Here is a 22,463-nt window from a genome sequence, read left to right as displayed (position 1 = left end):
AAGCCTTGTATGTGGTGAGGAGCTCAGGTGTGCCGAGGAAGGACTTTCGCCACGACGGAGGATGCCCAGGTCGGCGACTGGCTTTGGAGGGCCAGCTTGGAAATGTGGTTTTTCCCAAGAAAGATCATGGCAGATAGTGAGACCCAAAAGCTTGAGCAACATCAGAACTTCTTTGGAGAGGATTGTTGAGAAAGTAGATGGGAGGGTTGTCCAGTCGATCTTTTCGGAGAGACATAGTAAGAGTGTGAGATTTGTCCTCCCTTTGCTCGAGTTCTACAAACTGTATGTACGTGCTGAGGATTTTCCCATTCTGAGGAGACATGCACTGAAGTTTGCATCACTGTTTGGGACGACCTACAGCTGTGAGCAGTTCTTTTCAAAAACTGACCTCTTGCAAAGACTCGGTTTCGCTCAAGACTGACTGACCCAAACCTGGCAAAACCAGCTGCGAGTAGCATCATCATCACTACCACCCGTGACACCAAACGCCTCGCCAAAGAGAAACAGTTCCAGCCATCGCATTAGGTGAGTCCCGATATATGTATTCAATAATTTAGCATGGCCCTCGAAGGGTGTTTCTAAAAATCGAAATGGCGCCTCGACAGGAAAAAAGGTTCCCCACCCCTGTTTTAAAGCATTGATATTAAAATAAAACGTAGCCAAATACCACCGGGATTTTTATGCTGATTCCGAATCTGGGTCTAAAACTTTTCTCCGATGTGTAGTTCTTGAGTTATAAGCGGACATCCAGACAGACAGACAGACACACACACACACACACACACACACACACACACACACACAACACACACACACACACACACACACACACCACACACCTCCTTTATATATTATATATATATATATATATAACTATATATATATATATATATATATATATATATATATATATATATATACGTATATGTATTTCTATATATATATATATAATATATATAGTATATATATATATATATATATATAGTATATATATATATATATATACTCATATATGTATTTCTATTTATATATATATATATATATACTATATATATATATATATATACATATATTGTTACGGGATACGGGGGACGGCAATCCCGTTAGCAAGGGGGGGTTAATCCCCTTGTCCTGTTAAGCTGGCCGTCCGACCAGTCCTGGGGGTATGACCGTCACTTTCCGGTCGATGGTAAGTAGGGTTGTCAGCCCAATTTGTCTTTATACCTAAGTACTACCACCGGCCGTAAGCGAGGAAAATACTCCCACCTGGGCCGCAGCGTGGTTGGAGCTGCTCTGGCACATGCTGAGATTCCGTGTATAATGTTCCTCGCTGAAATGCGCTGAGGTAAATATGAATCAAAAAATATGGATCTCGTCAAATATTTTTAGGTCGGCCATGTCCTTCCCAGGCTCAATGGCCATGTCTGTGCCAAATATCAAGTACGTGAGCCTCTCCGTTTAGGGAGTCTATCGGTAACATTACACACACACAAACTGTGTTTTATGTTCAATGGTCTGGCGGCGGGGATGGAACATCACGTGATCGCTCTGAGCGAATCAGCGCGCTGCTCTGCCACCGGCTCAGATTCCGTGTATAATATTCCTCGCTGAAATGCGCTGAGGTAAATATGAATAAAAAAATATGGATCTCGTCATATATTTTGAGGTAGGCCATGTTCTTCCCAGGCTCAATGGCCATGTCTATGTCAAAATATCAAGCACGTGAGCCTCTCCGTTTAGGAATCTATCGGTAACATTACACACACACACACACACACACACACCACACACACACACACACACACACACACACACACACACACACACACACACACACACACAGTGTTTTACACACACACACACACACAGTGTTTTACACACACACACACACACAGTGTTTTACACACACAAACTGTTATATATATATATATACAGTGGAACCTTGACTTACGAGTTTAATTCGTTCTGTGACCGAGCTCGTAACTCAAATTGCTCGTATCTCAAATCAAATTTCCCCATTGAAATGCATTGAAATGCTATTAATCCGTTCCAGCCCGCCAAAAACCACACCAATTTTTTTTAAAATATACAGTATATATAAAAATATTTCGCGCTTTATATTTCACCTGTATGCAGCATACAAGTTGGCAGGATGGCCTGGACTGGAGGTACGCACACTTGACTCTAAAGTCTAAACTGTCCAGCCTGGGTTTGAATCCCGACCCAGCTATAACCTGTCATGGGTGAATCACAGGCAGGGTGATTCATCAATGTGTGTACCGCTAAACTGGGCGCCCCGTTTGCGTCCCATTAGTTGTTGGATGTTAAGGATCTCACCGTGTTTTCCACAAAGAGAAGGCGAGCTATCGCCGGCACTCTGAACAAGTTGTGGCCTGGCTTGCTCTTCTCCTCTGCCGTTATATACGTCCTCCTTGGCATCTTTTTCCAGAAGAGCCCTGTCTCGTCACAGTTGAAGATTTGCTGGGGGATGTATCGTTCGGCTTCTATCAGTTCGGCAAAAGTTATAATAAAATCTTCAGCTGCCTTCACATCCGCCTCACCAAGTCGACAACACGCACACCTCGCTCATGTTTTTCGACGATTGCGTGTTTTATATCCAAGCACATCATCCTCTTCTTCTTCTCAGTTATAATAAAATCTTCAGCTGCCTTCACATCCGCCTCACCAAGTCGACAACACGCACACCTCGCTCATGTTTTTCGACGATTGCGTGTTTTATATCCAAGCACATCATCCTCTTCTTCTTCTCAGTACCGTGTTTTCCACAAAGAGAAGGCGAGCTATCGCCGGCACTCTGAACAAGTTGACGGCAGAGATACTGTACGTGCACGTCAAGATAACCACGTGACCGGAACCCACCTGGCGGCGTAAACTCAAAATAAAGAAACATGCGAAAACAAAAATGCAGCGCTATACGACAGAGATACTGTACGTGCACGTCAAGATAACCACGTGACCGGAACCCACCTGGCGGCGTAAACTCAAAATAAAGAAACATGCGAAAACAAAAATGCAGCGCTATACGACAGAGATACTGTACGTGCACGTCAAGATAACCACATGACCGGAACCCACCTGGCGGCGTAAACTCAAAATAAAGAAACATGCGAAAACAAAAATGCAGCGATATACGACAGATACTGTACTTTCACGGAAAGATAACCACGTGACCGGGTGGCGAAAGCTCGTAACTCAAATCTCGGCTCGCATCTCAAAGCAATAAACCGCCCGAGCGACGGCTCGTATCTCGAAAAACTCGTAAGTTGGGGCACTCGTAAGTCAAGGTTCCACTGTATATATATATATATATATATATATATATATATATATATATATATATATATATATATATATATATATATATATATATATATATATATATATATATATATATATATATATATATATATATATATATATATATATATATATATACTGAAACGCAAAAGAAACTTACCACCTTTGAAACCTTTAAATATCAACAATAACACTGCGTGTAGTAAATGTGTGAACTTATTTGTGGACAATAGTGTCCTCACCGTCAGACAAAACGGTCACGGATGGTCACTTGAACCTTCAATGGTCACTTCATAGCACAGCTGTTGAACAGCCGTTTTGACTGTCAGTGATTAGCCAAGGGGTACGGGATGATTTTAATGAGCTGCACGTGATGTCTTGATATTGGCTTTAAAAAGGCCAGTGCAAAATGGGCATTTTGACCGAAAAATTAGACCATTTTGACCAACTTCAAAAAGACCGAAAACGCAAAAGAAACTTATCACTTGTTTGAAATGTAATAAAATTGTAACAGTTCAAAATAAAACAAACCAACAATTGCTAATTGAAACATTGGCATTTTATTGATGACATGTCAAGTTTTTGACCAAGATACACCATCTCATCAGTATGTTCTACAGTACAGAACAGCACAGGGTGCAATGTCAGTCCCCTTTCAATAGCGTGTGTGGCCACCATTGTTTTGGATACAGGCAGTGCATCGTCGGCGTATACTGCCTACCAGTCTTTGGATGGATTGCTGCTGGATTCTGTCCCACTCAGTCCTCAATGTCTGAAGCAGCTCTGCCCGTGTCCTGGCCCTGCCAACTACGCGTCTCCCAAGCTCATCCCACAGGTGCTCTATGGGATTCAGGTCAGGGGAGAGCGCAGGCCACTGCATGGTGTTGATGTTCTCGCCTTGGAGAAATGCAGTGGTAAAGCGAGCAGCATGGGGACGAGCGTTGTCATGCTGAAAGGTTCTCAGTTCTGGGTGGTCTCGCAGGAATGGCAGCAGATGAGGTCGCAGGATGTTATCCACATACCGCTGGGCGTTAAGATTCCCATCCACAACCACCAGTGGTGTCCTGTACCGGCCTGATATGGCGGCCCACACCATCACACTTGGGCCACCCCACCTGTTGGCTTGACGCACGCAACAATCGTCATATCGCTCGCCAGTTCTTCTCCAGACACGCTCATGCCCATCAGGACTGTCCACACAGAACATTGACTCATCGCTGAAAGCGACCTCGTTCCACTGCGCCATGGTCCACCGCTGATGCTGCTGGCACCATCTCTGTCGATTGCGGCAATGGGCAGCCGTCATCACGGGGCCTCTGTATGGTCTTCTGGCAGTCAGACCATAGTCATGCAGTCGTCTTCGTGCAGTATCATTGGAGATCCGTGGGTTTGCACGCCCCGGAGTTTCTGCCGCAGTGCGGGATGCTGGACGGAATCGATCCCGCAGGTGACTTCGGACCATCTGCCTGTCCTGCCTTGCAGTGGTGACTCTTGGCCTCCCTGATCGAGGTCTGTCATCTGCAGAGTTGTGGAGGGTGTCTCTGACCACCAGGGCCGATATCGTCTGGTGTAAACAGCCAAGGCGGCGTGCCACCTCACGGTAGCTCAGTCTGCCTTGCAGCATGCCCAGGGCACGCTGCCGTTGATCCCTTGACAATCGTGGCATGTTGATTGAAATGCCCATTTTGCACTGGCCTTTTTAAAGCCAATATCAAGACATCACATGCAGCTCATTAAAATCATCCCGTACCCCTTGGCTAATCACTGACAGTCAAAACGGCTGTTCAACAGCTGTGCTATGAAGTGACCATTGAAGGTTCAAGTGACCATCCGTGACCATTTTGTTTGACAGTGAGGACACTATTGTCCACAAATAAGTTCACGCATTTACTACACGCAGTGTTATTGTTGATATTTAAAGGTTTCAATGGTGGTAAGTTTCTTTTGCGTTTTCGGTCTTTTTGAAGTTGGTCAAAATGGTCAAATTTTTCGGTCAAAATGCCCATTTTGCACTGGCCTTTTTAAAGCCAATATCAAGGCATCACATGCAGCTCATTAAAATCATCCCGTACCCCTTGGCTAATCACTGACAGTCAAAACGGCTGTTCAACAGCTGTGCTATGAAGTGACCATTGAAGGTTCAAGTGACCATCCGTGACCATTTTGTTTGACAGTGAGGACACTATTGTCCACAAATAAGTTCACGCATTTACTACACGCAGTGTTATTGTTGATATTTAAAGGTTTCAATGGTGGTAAGTTTCTTTTGCGTTTTCGGTCTTTTTGAAGTTGGTCAAAATGGTCAAATTTTTCGGTCAAAATGCCCATTTTGCACTGGCCTTTTTAAAGCCAATATCAAGACATCACATGCAGCTCATTAAAATCATCCCGTACCCCTTGGCTAATCACTGACAGTCAAAATGGCTGTTCAACAGCTGTGCTATGAAGTGACCATTGAAGGTTCAAGTGACCATCCGTGACCATTTTGTTTGACAGTGAGGACACTATTGTCCACAAATAAGTTCACGCATTTACTACACGCAGTGTTATTGTTGATATTTAAAGGTTTCAATGGTGGTAAGTTTCTTTTGCGTTTTCGGTCTTTTTGAAGTTGGTCAAAATGGTCAAATTTTTCGGTCAAAATGCCCATTTTGCACTGGCCTTTTTAAAGCCAATATCAAGACATCACGTGCAGCTCATTAAAATCATCCCGTACCCCTTGGCTAATCACTGACAGTCAAAACGGCTGTTCAACAGCTGTGCTATGAAGTGACCATTGAAGGTTCAAGTGACCATCCGTGACCGTTTTGTCTGACAGTGAGGACACTATTGTCCACAAATAAGTTCACACATTTACTACACGCAGTGTTATTGTTGATATTTAAAGGTTTCAAAGGTGGTAAGTTTCTTTTGCGTTTCAGTATATATATGTATGTATATATATATATATATATATATATATATATATATATATATATATATATATATATATATATATATATATATATATATATGTATATATTATACATATGTATATGCATATGTATTTAGAGAAGATAACTGAGAAGGAAGTTGAGGAAGCGATAAAAGCAATGAAGAGTATTCTTTCTTGTATTCTTGTACTCTTCATTATATTCTTGCTACGTCACTCCCATTTCTCTTGGTTGATATCCTTGTGACTTTAAGTGACCTTATGCTTATGAAACAAGATCGGTAAATGCATGTCTGAAAAATGGTTGAGGACTTGTTCAGCATTCGTTCAGCATTGGCCAGTCGGTGATCTTTGATTGCATCGTGAAACTAGAACGGCACTCAGTAGAGAGCATACATCCGCCTGTTTGGCCAGGCGTCCAAATCCATCCATAACTTCACTCATTGGTGAAGAATCACTTTAAAAAAATTATACTAGCTGGATCCGTATCTGGATCTTCACCAAAATTGAATCGATTCTTACTTTGTCACACACACAACCGGTCCAACAAATTTCGTCCAAATCCATCTGTAACTTTTTGAGATATCCTGCTATGTATAGTTTTTGACCCTATCTCCCAATGGTGAAGAATCACTTCAAAATTAAACAATTCTCATATCCGAATCCATATTCAGATCTACACCAAAATTGAATCGAATCGTCCTTGTCACATATGCTACATCTCTGCCAAATTTCGTCTGAATCCGACCACAACTTTTTGAGATATTTTGTTCACAAACAAACGGGCAGACAAACGGACAGACAAACAGACAGGGGTGAAAACATAACCTCCATCCACCTTTGGTGGCGGAGGTAACAATATGATGTGCATATGTATACCGGCATGTGTTGTCTTTTTGCCAAGTATGAACAAAATCGGTCCATTCATGTCCGAGATATGGTTGCGGACACACGCACGCACGGACAAGACCCAATCCCTAAGCCCCCCGTTTTGGACTAAGTCCAACGGGGGCTAAACACTTGTACTTGACACATTCCATGTCGAACATTTACATTCGGAGTATTCATTGGACATTGAGATGAATAACAAAGACATTTAAGTTGACAATATTTTGAACCTTGCTATGTTGAAGCAACTCACTATTTTGTTATTGTGTCTTTGTTCAGGAGTGGGCGATGTGGAGACGTCGTTTGAGATGGAGCTGGCGAGTGCTGGCCTGAGTGCACACCTATCAAAAGTGTGTATTGCATTTCCAGCAGAACAGAGCAAAGAACAGAGAATTTAGATTATTGTATTTAGCAGAATACCTGAATCTGAACCCTTCTAACTGCAATGAAACACAAATTTCAATAACTCGTGGTTACTATATAGATGTGATCATTGTCATAAAAATTCATATTGATGTAATTTTAAAATTGCAACCTTAACAATCAATTGTGATAGTGCACTTCCCAATATATTACACTACTCACAATAAGTTAGGGATATTGTGGGAGTGAGTTTGTTTTTTATAGGGGTTAGGGTTAGGGTATTGAAATCAAGAATGCTGTGTTTTTTCACACTCATTAATAACCATAGAATTAGGACCAACAACTTTTTTCAACATAATTAATACACAAAATCTACCACACCGAAGAACCTGCCAATAACCCCAACTTATTGTGAGTAGTGTATTTGGGGGCAGCCATATCTTTCCTTCAATGTGGTCCACGATTGGGTGTGAAGTGTCACGTGGTTAAAAAAAATCACATGTACATGCAGCGACAGAGTGACAGAGTCACCCAGGATTGGTTCTAGCCTTGAAAGGTTTCTCGACTTGTGGGGAACTCCCTAAAATTTTGTAAAGAGTATGGGCCTCCAATCTCCATTTTTGTTTTACTTGTATAAAAGCCCGTCAAAAATTGCAGGTTGGAACAGTTTATTAAATGGTGCAGTGTCATGAGCGTGCCAAAGTCTGAAGCCTTGGCCTATATTGGTGTGCTTATATCTTCTTTATTTATTGGACATCATACGGATGTAAATTAACACTCATTTTACTCTGTGTGCATTGCACATCACGTGCAGCGAATTTCACCTCCCTGCGCCTTGTATTTATTGTTATAAAAAAAAACACTTCTGTACACCCCCCTTGAGGCTCGGTTTGCAAACCACCGTCTATAATTCCAGTAGAAGAGACATAATTACTCTTTTATGGAAAATGTTTTTCGAGTTTGTTTTATCCTCAAAAATAGACTGCAATGAACACACGTTCATGCTATAACATTGGTCTTTAAAACCTACCTTTATGGGGGGGGCAGACATCTGTACAAATACACAAACGCACTGTGTTTTATATGGTAGATGTACATGAGGTGGTGGAGTGAAAGTGAAAAAAATACATTCGAGAAATAGAAAGTAACAAGGGTGGTGACCTTTGTCTTATTTAATATTCTGCTAGGCCTGCATGATGTATCCCATTTCCATGGTTCATTTTCAGGATGATCTAATGCTTGGAGCTCCTGGAGCTTATGAATGGAGAGGAGCTGTTATTCACAAAACTCCCAGAGCAATGGTTGTTGGAAAGAAGACCCCGATGTCCCTGGAGGATAAAGATGGCTATCTTGGTGAGCTTCTTCTTAGCAAGTCTCTATCCACAACCCCAACAGGGAAATATAGTAGGGTAGGAATTTATGTGTCTGTTGTGGGGCAAGATTTATCCTCCTGTAAACCTCCTCGTTTCGAGTTCTTTGTTCATTATCCTGAATGTTCACATTTTATGTAAAATATGTTCAGTAACTGAAGAAAAGGACCAGGGAAGGGGTGTATATTGGGGGTTAAGCATTGTGCATTTTTCTCCACCTTTCCCATAGGGGCATCTTGGCCCACCTAACCCAACTTTCCAATCATATTTGTCTGTTACTATAAATTTGAAGGAATTAAACTGATTTTTGTTACTACAATTTAATGCAAGGATGATGGTTCTGGATAAGTCCTCATACTGAGTCGTAGTATTCTCTGCTTACGTTGTATCCACATTGGTCCTCTTATTAAAATATATTTATGAACTACGGTTATGTAGAAAAAAAACTTTTGGAAGAACAGTGCACCATAGTAGGGCCTGGTGAAAGTTCTTTTTCTTATGAGGTCTCTACCCACAACACTAACGGGGAAATATAGTTCGGTAGCGCAAGATGTGACTGTTGTGAAGCGTCCAGTAATGGTGTAAGGTATTACAAGTCTCGGATAGTAACGTATAAAAAAAAACAAAAAAACCACCTTTAGAGGCCATTTTTCCCCGCAAAGCGGGGGTTGGCCTTTTTCGGGCACCGTGGTTGTTGTTGTTGTTTTTGTTGGTTCCCTTTTTGAAGCAATGTTTTACGGCCGGATGCCCTTCCTGTCGCCAACCCTGTGTGTCGCCTTTTTACGACACACAGGGAATTACCAGTGAACTGGTACTCAATTAGCCGACCTCGGAAGGATGACAGGCTGAGTCAACCCCCCTGGCGTTAATTCAGCGATCGACCGGGATTCGAGCCCAGGATCCTAAGCTGGCACCCTAGCCGCTACACCAACACCAGGTTGTATCAAAAGTGGGGTTGTATGAAAAGTGGGATTGTATCAAAAGTGGGGTTGTATCAAAAGTGGGGTTGTATCAAAAGTGGGTGCGAGTAAACAGGTCATCACTGCCAGCAGTTTTAAAGCAAGAGGTGGTTAGCCCTTTGTCTTGTTAAGCTGACCGTCTCCGCTCCTGGTACTTGTAACGCTCTCCCGCGGGATGGAACGGATCAGGGTTATGGGTCCAGGGTTTATCCCGAATACATTTATCCATACCTCCGCAGAACAGGGAGGCAAGTACCGCTCGAACCCCGGTTTTAGATGGTCTAGTTGCCGAGCGGTTTTTAGCATCGGATAGTAACGTATAATACAGGTTATTGTTCACGTTCCGGTGATGCGACCTCATCTTTATAAATTTAAAAAAAAAAAAAAAAATTGCATTAGGTTGGATAACTTTACATGCAAATCCACCAGACCACTCCTAGTGTAACACACAAGGTGGAAATGAGAACTCCGTCAGGGCTCTTCATCTGCATTTTGCAGTAAGACAATGCCCCTTTACCTTGGGAGTACTTAACGTTTGGCATACTATGAAGACCACTCTGCGGTTGAACCTGAACCTTGCCTGCTGGACAGCCGTACTAACTACTTTGTGGTGTCTTCAGTTTGGAATACACACAGTAGACACAACCGTATTTCAGGGCAGCCAACCATTGCATCACAAAGTATCCTTTTTATTTGGAAGCGTTGTAAAGCTATCTGTTGAATCCATGGACATTCATGGATATTAAATATATCATGGCACTTTTCAAAAAAGCAAGAGTAGGTTCAAAAAAGAAAGAGTCGGTTCAAAAAGAAAGTACTGTATGTTCAAAAAAGAAAGACTAGGTTCAAAAAAGAAAGAGTGGGTTCAAAAAAGAAAGAGTGGGTTCAAAAAAGAAAGAGTGGGTTCAAAAAAGAAAGAGTGGGTTCAAAAAAGAAAGAGTGGGTTCAACAAAGAAAGAGTGGGTTCAACAAAGAAAGAGTGGGTTCAACAAAGAAAGAGTGGGTTCAAAAAAGAAAAAGTATGCTATTGATTGTTGGAGTGGAAGCCGATGGCAAGCCACCCAAGGTACCTCCTGCCTCAAATGCCATCTGCGGCCCATAAATTCGACAACAGAAGATAAATGAATCGTACATTTCTACTACCAATATTACTGTAATCCAGTTGCCGCAACTGTTTCAGAAGATATTTCAGGCAGTTTCAGGGATTTTAGAGGAACTTGACTAAGTTGCTATCACTTTAAGCCTTAGTCATGCCTAATCCTGAATCTTACTATCATTCACCAAATGTCCGTCCGTCTGTCCGTCCGTTCGAAGGTTCCGCAAAAATGGCTGAACCGATTGCAACGATAATTTGGGTGGGTAATCCTGGGATCTCCTGGAGTAAAATAGGCTATATTGTTTTTCCAATTTCAGCTTTGGCCTCCAGCATTTTCAGGTTTGGACTCCCGCATAACGTTATTTTCCCGGGTGCCGCACAAATGGCTGCACCGATCGCTGCACCGATTGGACTCTGTGACCTCGGACAAAGACCTTTTATAAGGACATGGGTTGAATCCCTGATTGAGAGAATGCCAACCCCCTCCCCGCCATCACGGTCATCGTCTCCAACTCACAATCCCACGAGATATGCGGAAAGGATGACCCAAAACCAATTATCTTCCTTTTGATTCGTATATAAACATCCTTTCAAAGTAAATAATGACCTCGGCCAAAGTTCAAACAACGGGAGTTTAATCTCTACATGAGAGAATTCCACATAGCTATTTGGGTGGTGGATACGCTAACAGACCCTGGTGTTGGGCTAGCGGCTAGGGTGCCGGCTTAGGATCCTAGGATCCTGGGTTCGAATCCCGGTCGATCGCTGAATTAACGCCAGGGGGGTTGACTCAGCCTGTCATCCTTCCGAGGTCGGCTAATTGAGTACCAGTTCACTGGTAATTCCCTGTTTGTCGTAAAAGGCGACAAAAAGGGTTGGCGGCAGGAAGGGCATCCGGCCGTAAAACATTGCTTCAAAAAGGGGACCGAAAAACAACAACAACCACGGTCCCCGAAAAAGGCCAACCCCCGCTTTGCAGGGAAAAATGGCCTCTAACGGGTGGTTTTTATACGCTAACAGATCGCTGTCTCCATCGACCTTGCCAAGGCCGTAACACCTATCAGCTCAAAATCCTTTTAACTGTTGACTTGGTAGTTTTTACAATGAAGGAAACATTAACAATGTTGTTAAAAGTTTATTTTGTGATTAATTTGTGATTGGAGTTATGTTGTTTGGAATGAAAAAAGAGATATCGAGTTCAAGTAAATGACGACATGCCGTGATGGTTTCTACTTTCTCAACGTGAACTTCGCGGATCGCCATATGCAGATTCGTCACGGACCCACGATCGATGTTTCTATACGTGAACGTACCCGTTTGTTTGCGAACGCGTACGTTTTTCATGGAAGTCCTTCACGAACTTGCTGTCCATGTCTGACGTGCGACTGAAGGTGCTCCAGGAATGTGGAATTTATTGGTTTCATGCTTTAGAATTCGCCGTATCTGCATTGCCTGTTTGCTGCTGGCCTCCCGCCCGTGCGTAGCACGGGTATCTCACTAGTACTTGTAATTTGCAGGATACTCTGTGACCACGGTTCAGCGTGGAAGGCGAAAGAGTGTTGTGTCTGGTGCCCCTCGCTGGCAACACCAGGGGTGTGTCTTCTTGTTTGACATTCACGCAACATCTGGAAAAATCACTGTCAATCAGAGGTTTACCAGTTTTCAGGTAATATTTTTCTCATTGTAATGATTCCTTTTGACTGATGTTTGGCCACTTTTGTGGTTGGTGATTGATTTGGATCAAAAATTTTGCCTTGGCCTGTTGGTCAAGTTATGGCTCTGAGTTTCAGGGCTATCAGGATAGCTCGGAGATAGCGTACTTGCCTCTGACATATCTTGGTTGGGTTTGAATGCCCACCTGACTATAAACTGTCACCCTGCTGCTCTGTAGGTAAGGCGTTTCACCATATAATATGCTGCATCTAGAGGGGACATTCAGCCCTGCTGTCCTGTTTACTAGCATTTGACCACCTTGCCAAATTTAACTCTTACTTGATTTTCACCTGCTGGTGACAAGCTCATTCTATCATCTAATTATAATCAGATGTTATCACATGATGTGTACTTTGTTGCTCACATCACTGCAGCCTTGTATTACTGTCCTCTTTCTTTGTCCATTTGTATCCATTCTTCCTGGTGTCATAATTCCCAAATCCCAGCTGGGGTCCTACTTCGGAGCAGAGGTGTGTGATGTGGACCTGGATGGTGATGGGAACACTGACCTGCTGCTTGTGTCTGCACCGCTGTTTCATAAGCAGGGAGATGAAGGCCGTGTTTACATTTATACTCCACAGCCAAATGTGAGTATGGTTAAATAAGAATCAAAGATCGATAAAAAACATTTTATGAATGTGCATTTTGGTTATGAATGCAAACTATTTTTGGTCATTATGATTGCAATGCTGTCTGTTACTTGCAAAATCGAAGATTTTTCAACTTAGTTATAATATCTGTTGGTCTGTCTGTTTGTTTACTTGTCACAACTCTTTTTAAGTTCACAAGGTCAAAGGTCAACTCAAGGTCAAACTTCTAAAATCATTTTTCATCTGAAAAATCGTCAATTTTCATCTGATGGACTTGATAATTAAACATCAATGGCATAGTGCATCACTGAATTGGGAAACCAACTATTTTTCAGGTCAAAAGGTCAAAGGTCAACTCAAGGTCTGACTTATGAAATCATCAAATTTCATTTGAAAAACAATAAATTTTCACGTGATTGACCTTAGTATTGATTAAGATCGTTAATTTTATTCTTAATGAAATGAACAAGTTTATGTATCCATGACAACTTTTTTTTGAGGGGTGTGGGGGGGGGGGGGGGAGGGGTGGATTTTGCAAGTATCATGCTCTGCACGACGCCTTTCTTGTTTGTTTGTCTATCTGTCTGTCTGTGAGCAGGATATCTCAAAAGGTTATGGACGGATTCAGACGAAACGTGTTGGACAGGTTGGGTGTGTGACAAGGACGACGTCATTTGATTTTGATGATCTTGATTTGGATACTAGAATTCTTTAATTATTCAAGTGATGCCTCACAATTGAGAGATCATGGTGCCAAAAACGATATATATATGGTTCGCTACGTGTTGTTCATGGACTAACTAGGGGACGACCTTTGATCTTAACAACGAAATGGAGGTATTTACAAAGAGAATTATTTACAAAGGGTATACGTATTTACAACAATTTACAAGTGCAGGGTTCTCAAAACCCCAATAATATATATATATATATATATATATATATATATATATATATATATATGTATATATATATATATATATATATATATATATATATATATATATATATATATATATATATATTGTTGCAGATCCCGGGTCTGTCGACGTACTAAGGGGGGGTTTATGACCCCGTTTCCCCTCAGACCCCGAATCCACAGGCCGTCGGCCGCGACTAAACTTGTGGTCCACGGCTTGCGAAGCAACTTCAATCGCCAGTCTCCCAGCCACACGCCGAAGGGTTGCTGGTCACTAAACCCAAAATACCTTCGAGACATGCGGCCAGAAAGTCCGGGTATTGAACCCTCGCGTTCCCACACCTTATGGTGTGCCGAGCGGATCGCACGGTGTGGGTCGTGGCGTTATCTTCCGTGATTGATGGGCCTGATTGACTCGTCGAATTCGGTTTCGGACGATGCTGAGCCAATGAAGGAAAAGACGTTGCGAACAGGTTTGAAAAGAACAAAATGTACAGCCTTTCATTTACAAGGCACAGAAAAAGAGACGAGCGGCATTCTTAACAAGCCTTACCCAACCTAATCCCAACAGGCGCCTTCACACACACAGGGAATGAAGCACACCAGTTATTTTTGTACCGGGAAACGTGCAGACGATGACTTGGTCTGGCAGTTCCCGTGCGCAGCTCACGGCCGTTCAGGATGCGCAGCTTGAAGGTCCGCACGAATGATGATCCAGCTCGGATGAATTTCAGCGCAGGAAGGGTGAACCAGCACGTTGGACAGCCAGCTTCAATATGAACGCCGAGAGAGAGCTCGAATGACGATGGGCACGGACCTTTATCGGTTGGAATGTTCTCGTAGGTTACACGGCCTCCTTTTGGCCGAGGTTGGTCACATGCGGTCATTCAGCCTTGCCTTCCTCTCGGAAGGTTTCATTCCTCCTTCCCTCTATCATTCGGGGAGGTTTTATAACCCAACATTGATCGCCTGCCGGTGACGTGTCCGCGACCCCTCATTGGTCGCTTGCTGGTGATGTAGGCTTGACCTGATTGGTCGCCTGCTGCTTATCTGGCATTGGTCGCTTGTTGGTCACATGGCCTGTTATTTTAGCCACACCTTCCTGCACATGAAAACGTCTTCCCTCAACCACATGGAGGTTTGAAATCCTGCCTAACTCAACTCATATTGGTGTGGATTACTAAACATTAGGAGGGGAGCTAATCTTTACATTTAATAAGAAATAACTAACTACTGCAGGCTGCATGTTGTCGTGCAATTAACTATAGGGGGTTTGCCTTTATTGCAAAACTGCAACAATATATATATATACAGTCACGTGAAAAAGTAAGTACACCCCATGTATAGTTTTGACTTTTTCAACATATTTCAACATACAGCTATTTTTTATTTTTTTATTTTTTATTTTTTTTGTATACCATATCGAGGCTCGTGAAAGAGCTAACATTAATCACACAAAAAGACAAACCGACACACAAAACACAAAAAACAAGGGGAGCGGCAGACAAGATGGGGAGAGAGGGGGAAGGACACAAAAGAGAGGGGGAAGAGGGGGAAGGACACAAACACAACATTTGAGAGCAGGGACATCGGGAGGACTTGGGGGGAGGTGGGAGAGGAATAAAACATATGAACACTGCAAGGACTCTGGGGTGAATTACCGGGGGTAGAAAATATCAAGGTTTTCGATGGGGGAAGATAAGAGATGGTGGTGAACAGCTGTTTTAAAGACCTGGAGGGAGGAGTGGGATTGAAGGGAGTGGGGGAGTTTGTTCCAGAGGCGGGAGAAAAGGGGCATGAAAGAGTGAAGGTGAGCAGAGAGCCTAGACTTTGGCAGTTTAACCATAAGAGGGTTGCAGGCAGATCTTGTGCGACCTGAAGGAATATTGGGGGGACAGAGCACAGAGAGAGCTGGGGGAGCAAGGCTGGAGAGGAGTCGGTAGAAGACAGAAAGACCACCAACCTGCCTGTGGTGAGTGAGTGAAAGGCCCTCGGTGTTGACTACATCGCAGGAGATTCCAATGATTCTGAAAGCTTTGGCCTCAACAGCGTGAAGCCGAGCAAGGTGTGAGGCAGGAGCACCAGCCCAGAGGGGGGAACAGTATTCCATTGAGCTGCGGATGAAAGCCTTGTATGTGGTGAGGAGCTCAGGTGTGCCAAGGAAGGACTTCGCACGACGGAGGATGCCCAGTCGGCGACTGGCTTTGGAGGCCAGCTTGGAAATGTGGTTTTCCCAAGAAAGATCATGGCAGATAGTGAGACCCAAAAGCTTGGGCGACAGAACTTCTTGGAGAGGATTGTTGAGAAAGTATATGGGAGGGTTGTCCAGTCGGTCCTTTCGGAGAGACATTGTAAGAGTGTGAGATTTGTCAGGATTGAAAGACATGTTCCACTTGTTTGACCAGTCTGTGATTTTGTCCAGGTCTGCAGAGAGTGAGGAGGCTGCAGACTGCCGATCTGAGGGATGAGGAATGGAGCGACAGAGAGTAGAGTCGTCAGCAAAGAGATAGAGAGGATTTTCAAGAGAGTCAGAGAGATCATTGATGAAGACCAGAAAAAGCACAGGGCCCAGAACACGACCTTGGGGAACTCCAGCCTGAACACGAAGAGGAGATGAGAGAAACCCATTCAGGGCCACACGTTGACTACGACCAGAGAGGAAGTCCGCCAGCCATGCGTGGAGATTTCCATGGATACCAAAGGAGGAGAGTTTGGTGAGCAGAGCAGGGTGCCAGACCGTATCGAAGGCACGTGAAATGTCAAGGGAGACCTCTAATTTCCTGTTTGGCATTGAGGACCTCCATCCATTGTTGAGAAAGCAGAAGCAGCATGTCCAGAGTAGAGTGACCAGGTCTGAAACCAAATTGATGATCAGAGATCAAGCCATTGGAGAAGAGGAAAGATTTAATATCTGAAGCAATGATGGAATCCATGACTTTGCTGATAATTGGGAGAAGGCTGATTGGTCTGTAGTTGCTGGGATCTATTTTTGCACCTTTTTTGTGCAAACCGGTGATGTTGGCTGATTTCCAAGCAGATGGCAGATGACCTTGAGCAAAAGAGAGGGTGAAGAGAACAGAAAGAGGGAGTGAAAGAGCAGAAGAACATGATTTTAGGACCCGTGGGCTGATGCCGTCAGGACCAGTTGCAGAATCAGAGTCGAGGGGTTGACATTGTGCAACATCTTCATTGTGCAACAATATTTGATCTTCATTTCAACAATATTGATAGATAAAGGTGATATAATCCAACAAATATCATGAAACATTTACATTTTGTAGTTCATTGTACAATTTAAATAAACAGAAATGCAAATTTCGCATGTGGAAAAAGTAAGTACACCCCTACATTTATCACTACTTCAAATACCTAAAATCAGAATCAGGTGCATCAGCTCAGGTGCAAATGATTAGAACATCGTTAGAGAGGATCTTGGAGGAACCTGTCTTATTTAAACCTCAGACATTTCGTTTGATTTGCTCTTTGTTGTTGAAGTGTGCGGCGTCACCATGCCTAGATCAAAAGAGCTCTCTGAGGCCTTCAAAAAGAAGGTTATGGATGCCCACGAGTCTGGGAAGGGATTTAAAAAGATCTCCAAACAATTTGAAATCAATCATTCGACTGTCCGGAAGATCATCTACAAGTGGAGAAGATTCCAAACAACTGCGAACTTGTTCAGGCCAGGCCGCCCCAGCAAGTTCAGCCCGGGAGCAGACAGCAAGATGCTGAAAGAAGTCTCCAAGAACCCCAGAATGTCATCACGGGACCTACAGGTAGCTCTTTCCACTGTTGATGTCAAAGTGCATGAGACTACCATTAGAAAGAGACTGCACAAATTTGATCTACATGGGAGGTGTGCCATGAGGAAACCTTTGCTGTCCAGAAAGAACATCAGGGCAAGACTAAAGTTTGCCAATGATCACCTCGGCAAAGACCAGCACTTCTGGAACAATGTGCTCTGGACAGATGAGTCAAAGGTAGAGCTATTTGGCCACAGTACCAGAAGACATGTTTGGCGAAAACCAAAGACAGCATTTGACCACAAGAACCTGATACCAACTGTAAATCATGGTGGTGGAAATATTATGGTTTGGGGCAGCTTTGCTGCATCAGGGCCTGGGCAGCTCACCATCAAATAATCCACTATGAATTCTTCATTGTACAAGAGGGTGCTTGAGGATAATGTGAGGCCATCTGTAGCAAAGTTGAAGCTCAACCAAAGGTGGGCCTTGCAACATGACAATGACCCTAAACATACCAGTAAATCCACCAAGGAATGGCTGAAAAGAAAGAAATGGAGGGTTCTGGAATGGCCAAGTCAAAGCCCGGATCTAAATCCCATCGAGATGTTGTGGGGGGATTTGAAACGAGCTGTGCATGCAAGAAACCCCTCAAACATCGCATAGCTGAAAGAATTCTGCATGAAGGAGTGGGCAAAAATTTCTCCCAGTCGATGTCAGAGACTGGTAGACAGTTATAAGAAACGCCTACTTGAGGTTGTTTCTGCCAAAGGGGGCAATACCACCTATTCGAGCCAAGGGTGTACTTACTTTTTCCACATGCGAAATTTGCATTTATGTTTATTTAAATTATACAATGGACTACAAAATGTAAATGTTTCATGATATTTGTTATATTATATCACCTTTATCTATCAATATTGTTGAAATGAAGATCAAATAGCTGTATGTTGAAATATGTTGAAAAAGTCAAAACTTTACATGGGGTGTACTTACTTTTTCACGTGACTATACCTACAGATGTTGGCATTAAAATTATTGGTTTTGGATTGGAGAAGGTTGGAGAAGGTGAAAGGATTTTGGAGTTTGCTGATGGAGTTGATTTGTTGATTTGTAATACTCAGTCCCAGAAAGGGGATAATAAGCTTGTTACATACACGTCAGGTGGGTCGACGACAAACGTTGACTACCTGATGGTGCGCAGGCGAGATAGAGGGCACCTCCGGGACACAAAGGTGATCCCGGGGGAGGAGGCTGTTTCACAGCACCACTTGGTTGTCTGCGACATAAGGGTGAAAGGTGCGAGGAGAGCTCGGCGGGTGAAGTACCAACCGAGAATGAAGGTGTGGAGGTTGAAAGAGGTGACAGTAAGGGAGGCATTAAAAGAGAGGCTGAGTAGGGTAGAGGATGATGTGGTTGAGCTTGAAAGTGGTTGGATGTCAATGAAAGCTAGTCTGTTGGGAGCCGTTGGTGAGGTATGTGGATGGACAAAAGGACCACCGAGGCACTCGGAAACATGGTGGTGGGATGATGAAGTTGGAAAGAGGCTTGACGAGAAGAGGAAGAAGTTCAAGGAGTGGCAGAAGGCGAAGGGTACGGGAGCAGAAACAGCAGAGCATGAAAGTTATAAGGCAGCCAAGAAGGCTGCAAAGAAAGAGGTAGCAAAGGCGCAGGAGGCATGTAGGAAAATGTTCGGAGAACGCTTGGATTCGGAAGAGGGTCAGAAAGCACTATTCAGGATTGCAAAGCACATAGCGAAAGAGAGGTGTGATGTGATGGGGGTGAGTTGCTTGAAGGATGAAGTGGGACAAATCGTTGTGGACCCAGATGGAATTAAAGGAAGATGGAAAAGATATATGGAAATGCTGTTGAATACAGAGAATGAATGGGATGGCAACATAGAGAGTAACCCAGTTTTCGGACCGGCAGAGAAGATAACTGAGAAGGAAGTTGAGGAAGCGATAAAAGCAATGAAGAGTAGAAAAGCGGGAGGGCCGACGGGAGTTGTGCGAGATATGTTGAAGGGAGCGGCAAGTTGGGGTGTGAAGAGAATGACAGAGATCTGTAATCTGGCGGTGAAAGAAGGCCGCATTCCAGTGGATTGGGAACTGAGTACCCTCGTCCCTCTATACAAGGGGAAAGGTGACCCTCGAGAGTGTGGCTCGTACCGAGCGATAAAGTTATTGGAGCATGGAATGAAGGTATTGGAAAGGGTGTTGGAGAGGAGGATAAGGAAGAAAGTGAAGATCGACGAAATGCAGTTTGGATTTATGCCAGGACGAGGAACGACAGACGCGCTTTTTATTGTGAGGTAGTTGCAGGAGAAGTACATGGAGAAGAGGAAGAAGTTGTTTCTTGGGTTTGTTGATCTGGAGAAAGCATTCGATAGGGTTTGTAGAAGAATTTGTAGCTGAGAGACTCACAGGACTCCAATGACCGGACACAGGTTTACAAAAGGTCTGGTTTATTAACTGGTTATTCACTTCATTCCATTTACCAAATAATACCGCATAATATAATGGATCAGGTTAACTCTTTTCCAATGTCCTTCTCGTTCGGCTGATGTTCCTCCGCCATTCCCGTCGGGCAGAGGTTCTGATGATGGGCGCTCGTTCGCTCCGTCGAGCAGGAGTTATCGTGGCAAGTTCTCCTTTTGCTCAAAGTCCCTTCTGTTTATATCGGCACACTTCAGTTAATCCTCTGTCCGCTGAAATTGTAATCCCTTCTCCGCTGACGTTACTGGTCGCCTCCCTGGCACCAGCTAGCCCCCCTCCTGCTGTGAGTTCCATTCACCAAACAATAGGGGGGTGCTCCAGCCTGGGGCTGTGACCAGGTGTTTCAAGAGATTACCATGTTCGTGCACATTCTGCTTCGTTACCAGATTTAATCAATGAGTTACCAGTGCCAATTAATAAGTTACACTGAGTTACACTTCCACAATTCCCTCATCTTTTTGTTTTTGTTTATATTAACCATTAATCTAAACATCAATATAAGTAAACAATCAATCACTACAAGTAAACATCATTACAAGTATAAGTAAATAATAATCAATCACTTTGGTAATCAAATTCCCTTGGGCATACACCGTCATCCTGCAAGAATCACAAAACATTTCGTTGGTCATTTACTCCTTCCATATCGTTCAATCTATTGCATTTGCATCACAAATATATTTTCAAAACAACACTTCACCATCACCAAGATACAACAATTTCACTTCATTTTCAAGTTTTATAAAGCATCTGCACCATCTGGCAAAAAACGTTTGCCTCCACACAAATGTTGACTTTGTTTGAAAGGAAGGGCTGATCACTTGTGTTTGAATCCTGGTATGAAACATTTTCTCCTAATGTCTTCATAGCTCCTGCACTACTTCGTGTAGGATTTCGCTGTTGTGGTAACATTTCGGAGTCATAGACTGACCCTGCTCTCCTTGTAGCATTCTTGCCACTTTTTGCTGTAAACCATAGTAATTCCTGAACAAGGCCTTCACCCAGTTGTAGTCGACTTGCCTCCTCCCTCATTGTGAGTGGGCAGCAAGTATTGGTGTGACGTTGATTGGCCAGCAAGATGTGGAACAGGGATGCCGGATGCATCCACACTGATGTTGGGACCATGGTGTTCAGGTCATTCATGGTCCTTACCAGGAGCAACCAGCAGAATCGTGCACAGCTGTTGTGACAAGGGCACAGCCGTTTTTTGCAGCTCCATGCTGGTTCCCCGGACGTTGGTGAAGTAATAACATATGTCCCCGCATTTCACAGAGGTTGCAGGTAAAATGTCGTTGTCCTGCAACTTCTGATGTGGTGAATGTTCGAAGCCTTCGAACAAGAGTAAGTGATCGCCTTTCTTTCATATGTTGCAGTGTGATCCAGGCAAATGGTCACATAAATTTCCTTGGTGAAGGTAAGCATTCATCTCCAAGTTACACGGGAGAATGTCTTCATCATTCTTTGAGAAAGAGGGTGTATGCCACGATTAACTTCATTTTTTAGCCACAAATTTTCTTTCTCGAACTTCTTCCCAATTCCGTTAGCAATCCCTCCAAAATGTGATCTCGTCTTATCCTTATGCTCAGTCACATCTGAATCTGCTTTCCGCACACACTGGATCAGATAGGGTACATCTTACCATGAAATCAGCATAATCATGTATATCTTCCGACAGTTTCACATTCAACAATTTGTTGTTTTCCCTTACAACATTCAGAAAGTTATATTCATTTATATGCGTCACACAAATAATATTCAATCAGGTATGTATTTCACTACTAAACTAAGAATAGCATCCACAATTGCTTTCAGGTTAATATAGTTCAAAAATTAACTCATGCAGGTATTTTAGCACTACTCTAAGAAAATAAATTGTATATGATTACAATCACAAACGGGAATATCTAATTCCCAACAACAATTTTCCCAAACCAACAAATTAAGCATAATGTATTATTACCATAATTCCTCTCCACTTTTTCTTTTCCCCTTTTTTCCCTAACAGTGTGTCACTCGTGGTGATATGAGTTCACTGATATTGTGATTGACACAACTCATAACATTGTCGTTATGCCATTAT

The 22,463-nt window shown here is 43.2% G+C and overlaps 1 protein-coding gene across 1 annotated transcript in view; it reads left to right on the top strand.

Annotated features, from left to right (window-relative positions):
• Positions 1-22,463, top strand: part of LOC137415355 (integrin alpha-M) — a 393,088-nt gene that overhangs the window by 230,530 nt on the left and 140,095 nt on the right. Inside the window, exons 18-21 of the mRNA XM_068100954.2 lie at positions 7,418-7,488; positions 8,728-8,854; positions 12,444-12,592; positions 13,086-13,226. Coding sequence (XP_067957055.2) covers positions 7,418-7,488; positions 8,728-8,854; positions 12,444-12,592; positions 13,086-13,226 — 488 coding nt within the window. The remainder of the gene's footprint in view (positions 1-7,417; positions 7,489-8,727; positions 8,855-12,443; positions 12,593-13,085; positions 13,227-22,463) is intronic.

The sequence above is a fragment of the Myxine glutinosa genome, chromosome 14 (genome assembly GCF_964187855.1).
Source record: "Myxine glutinosa chromosome 14, kmMyxGlut1.1, whole genome shotgun sequence".
Classification (NCBI taxonomy): Eukaryota; Metazoa; Chordata; class Myxini; order Myxiniformes; family Myxinidae; genus Myxine; species Myxine glutinosa.
This window is presented reverse-complemented; position numbering and strand designations above follow the sequence as displayed.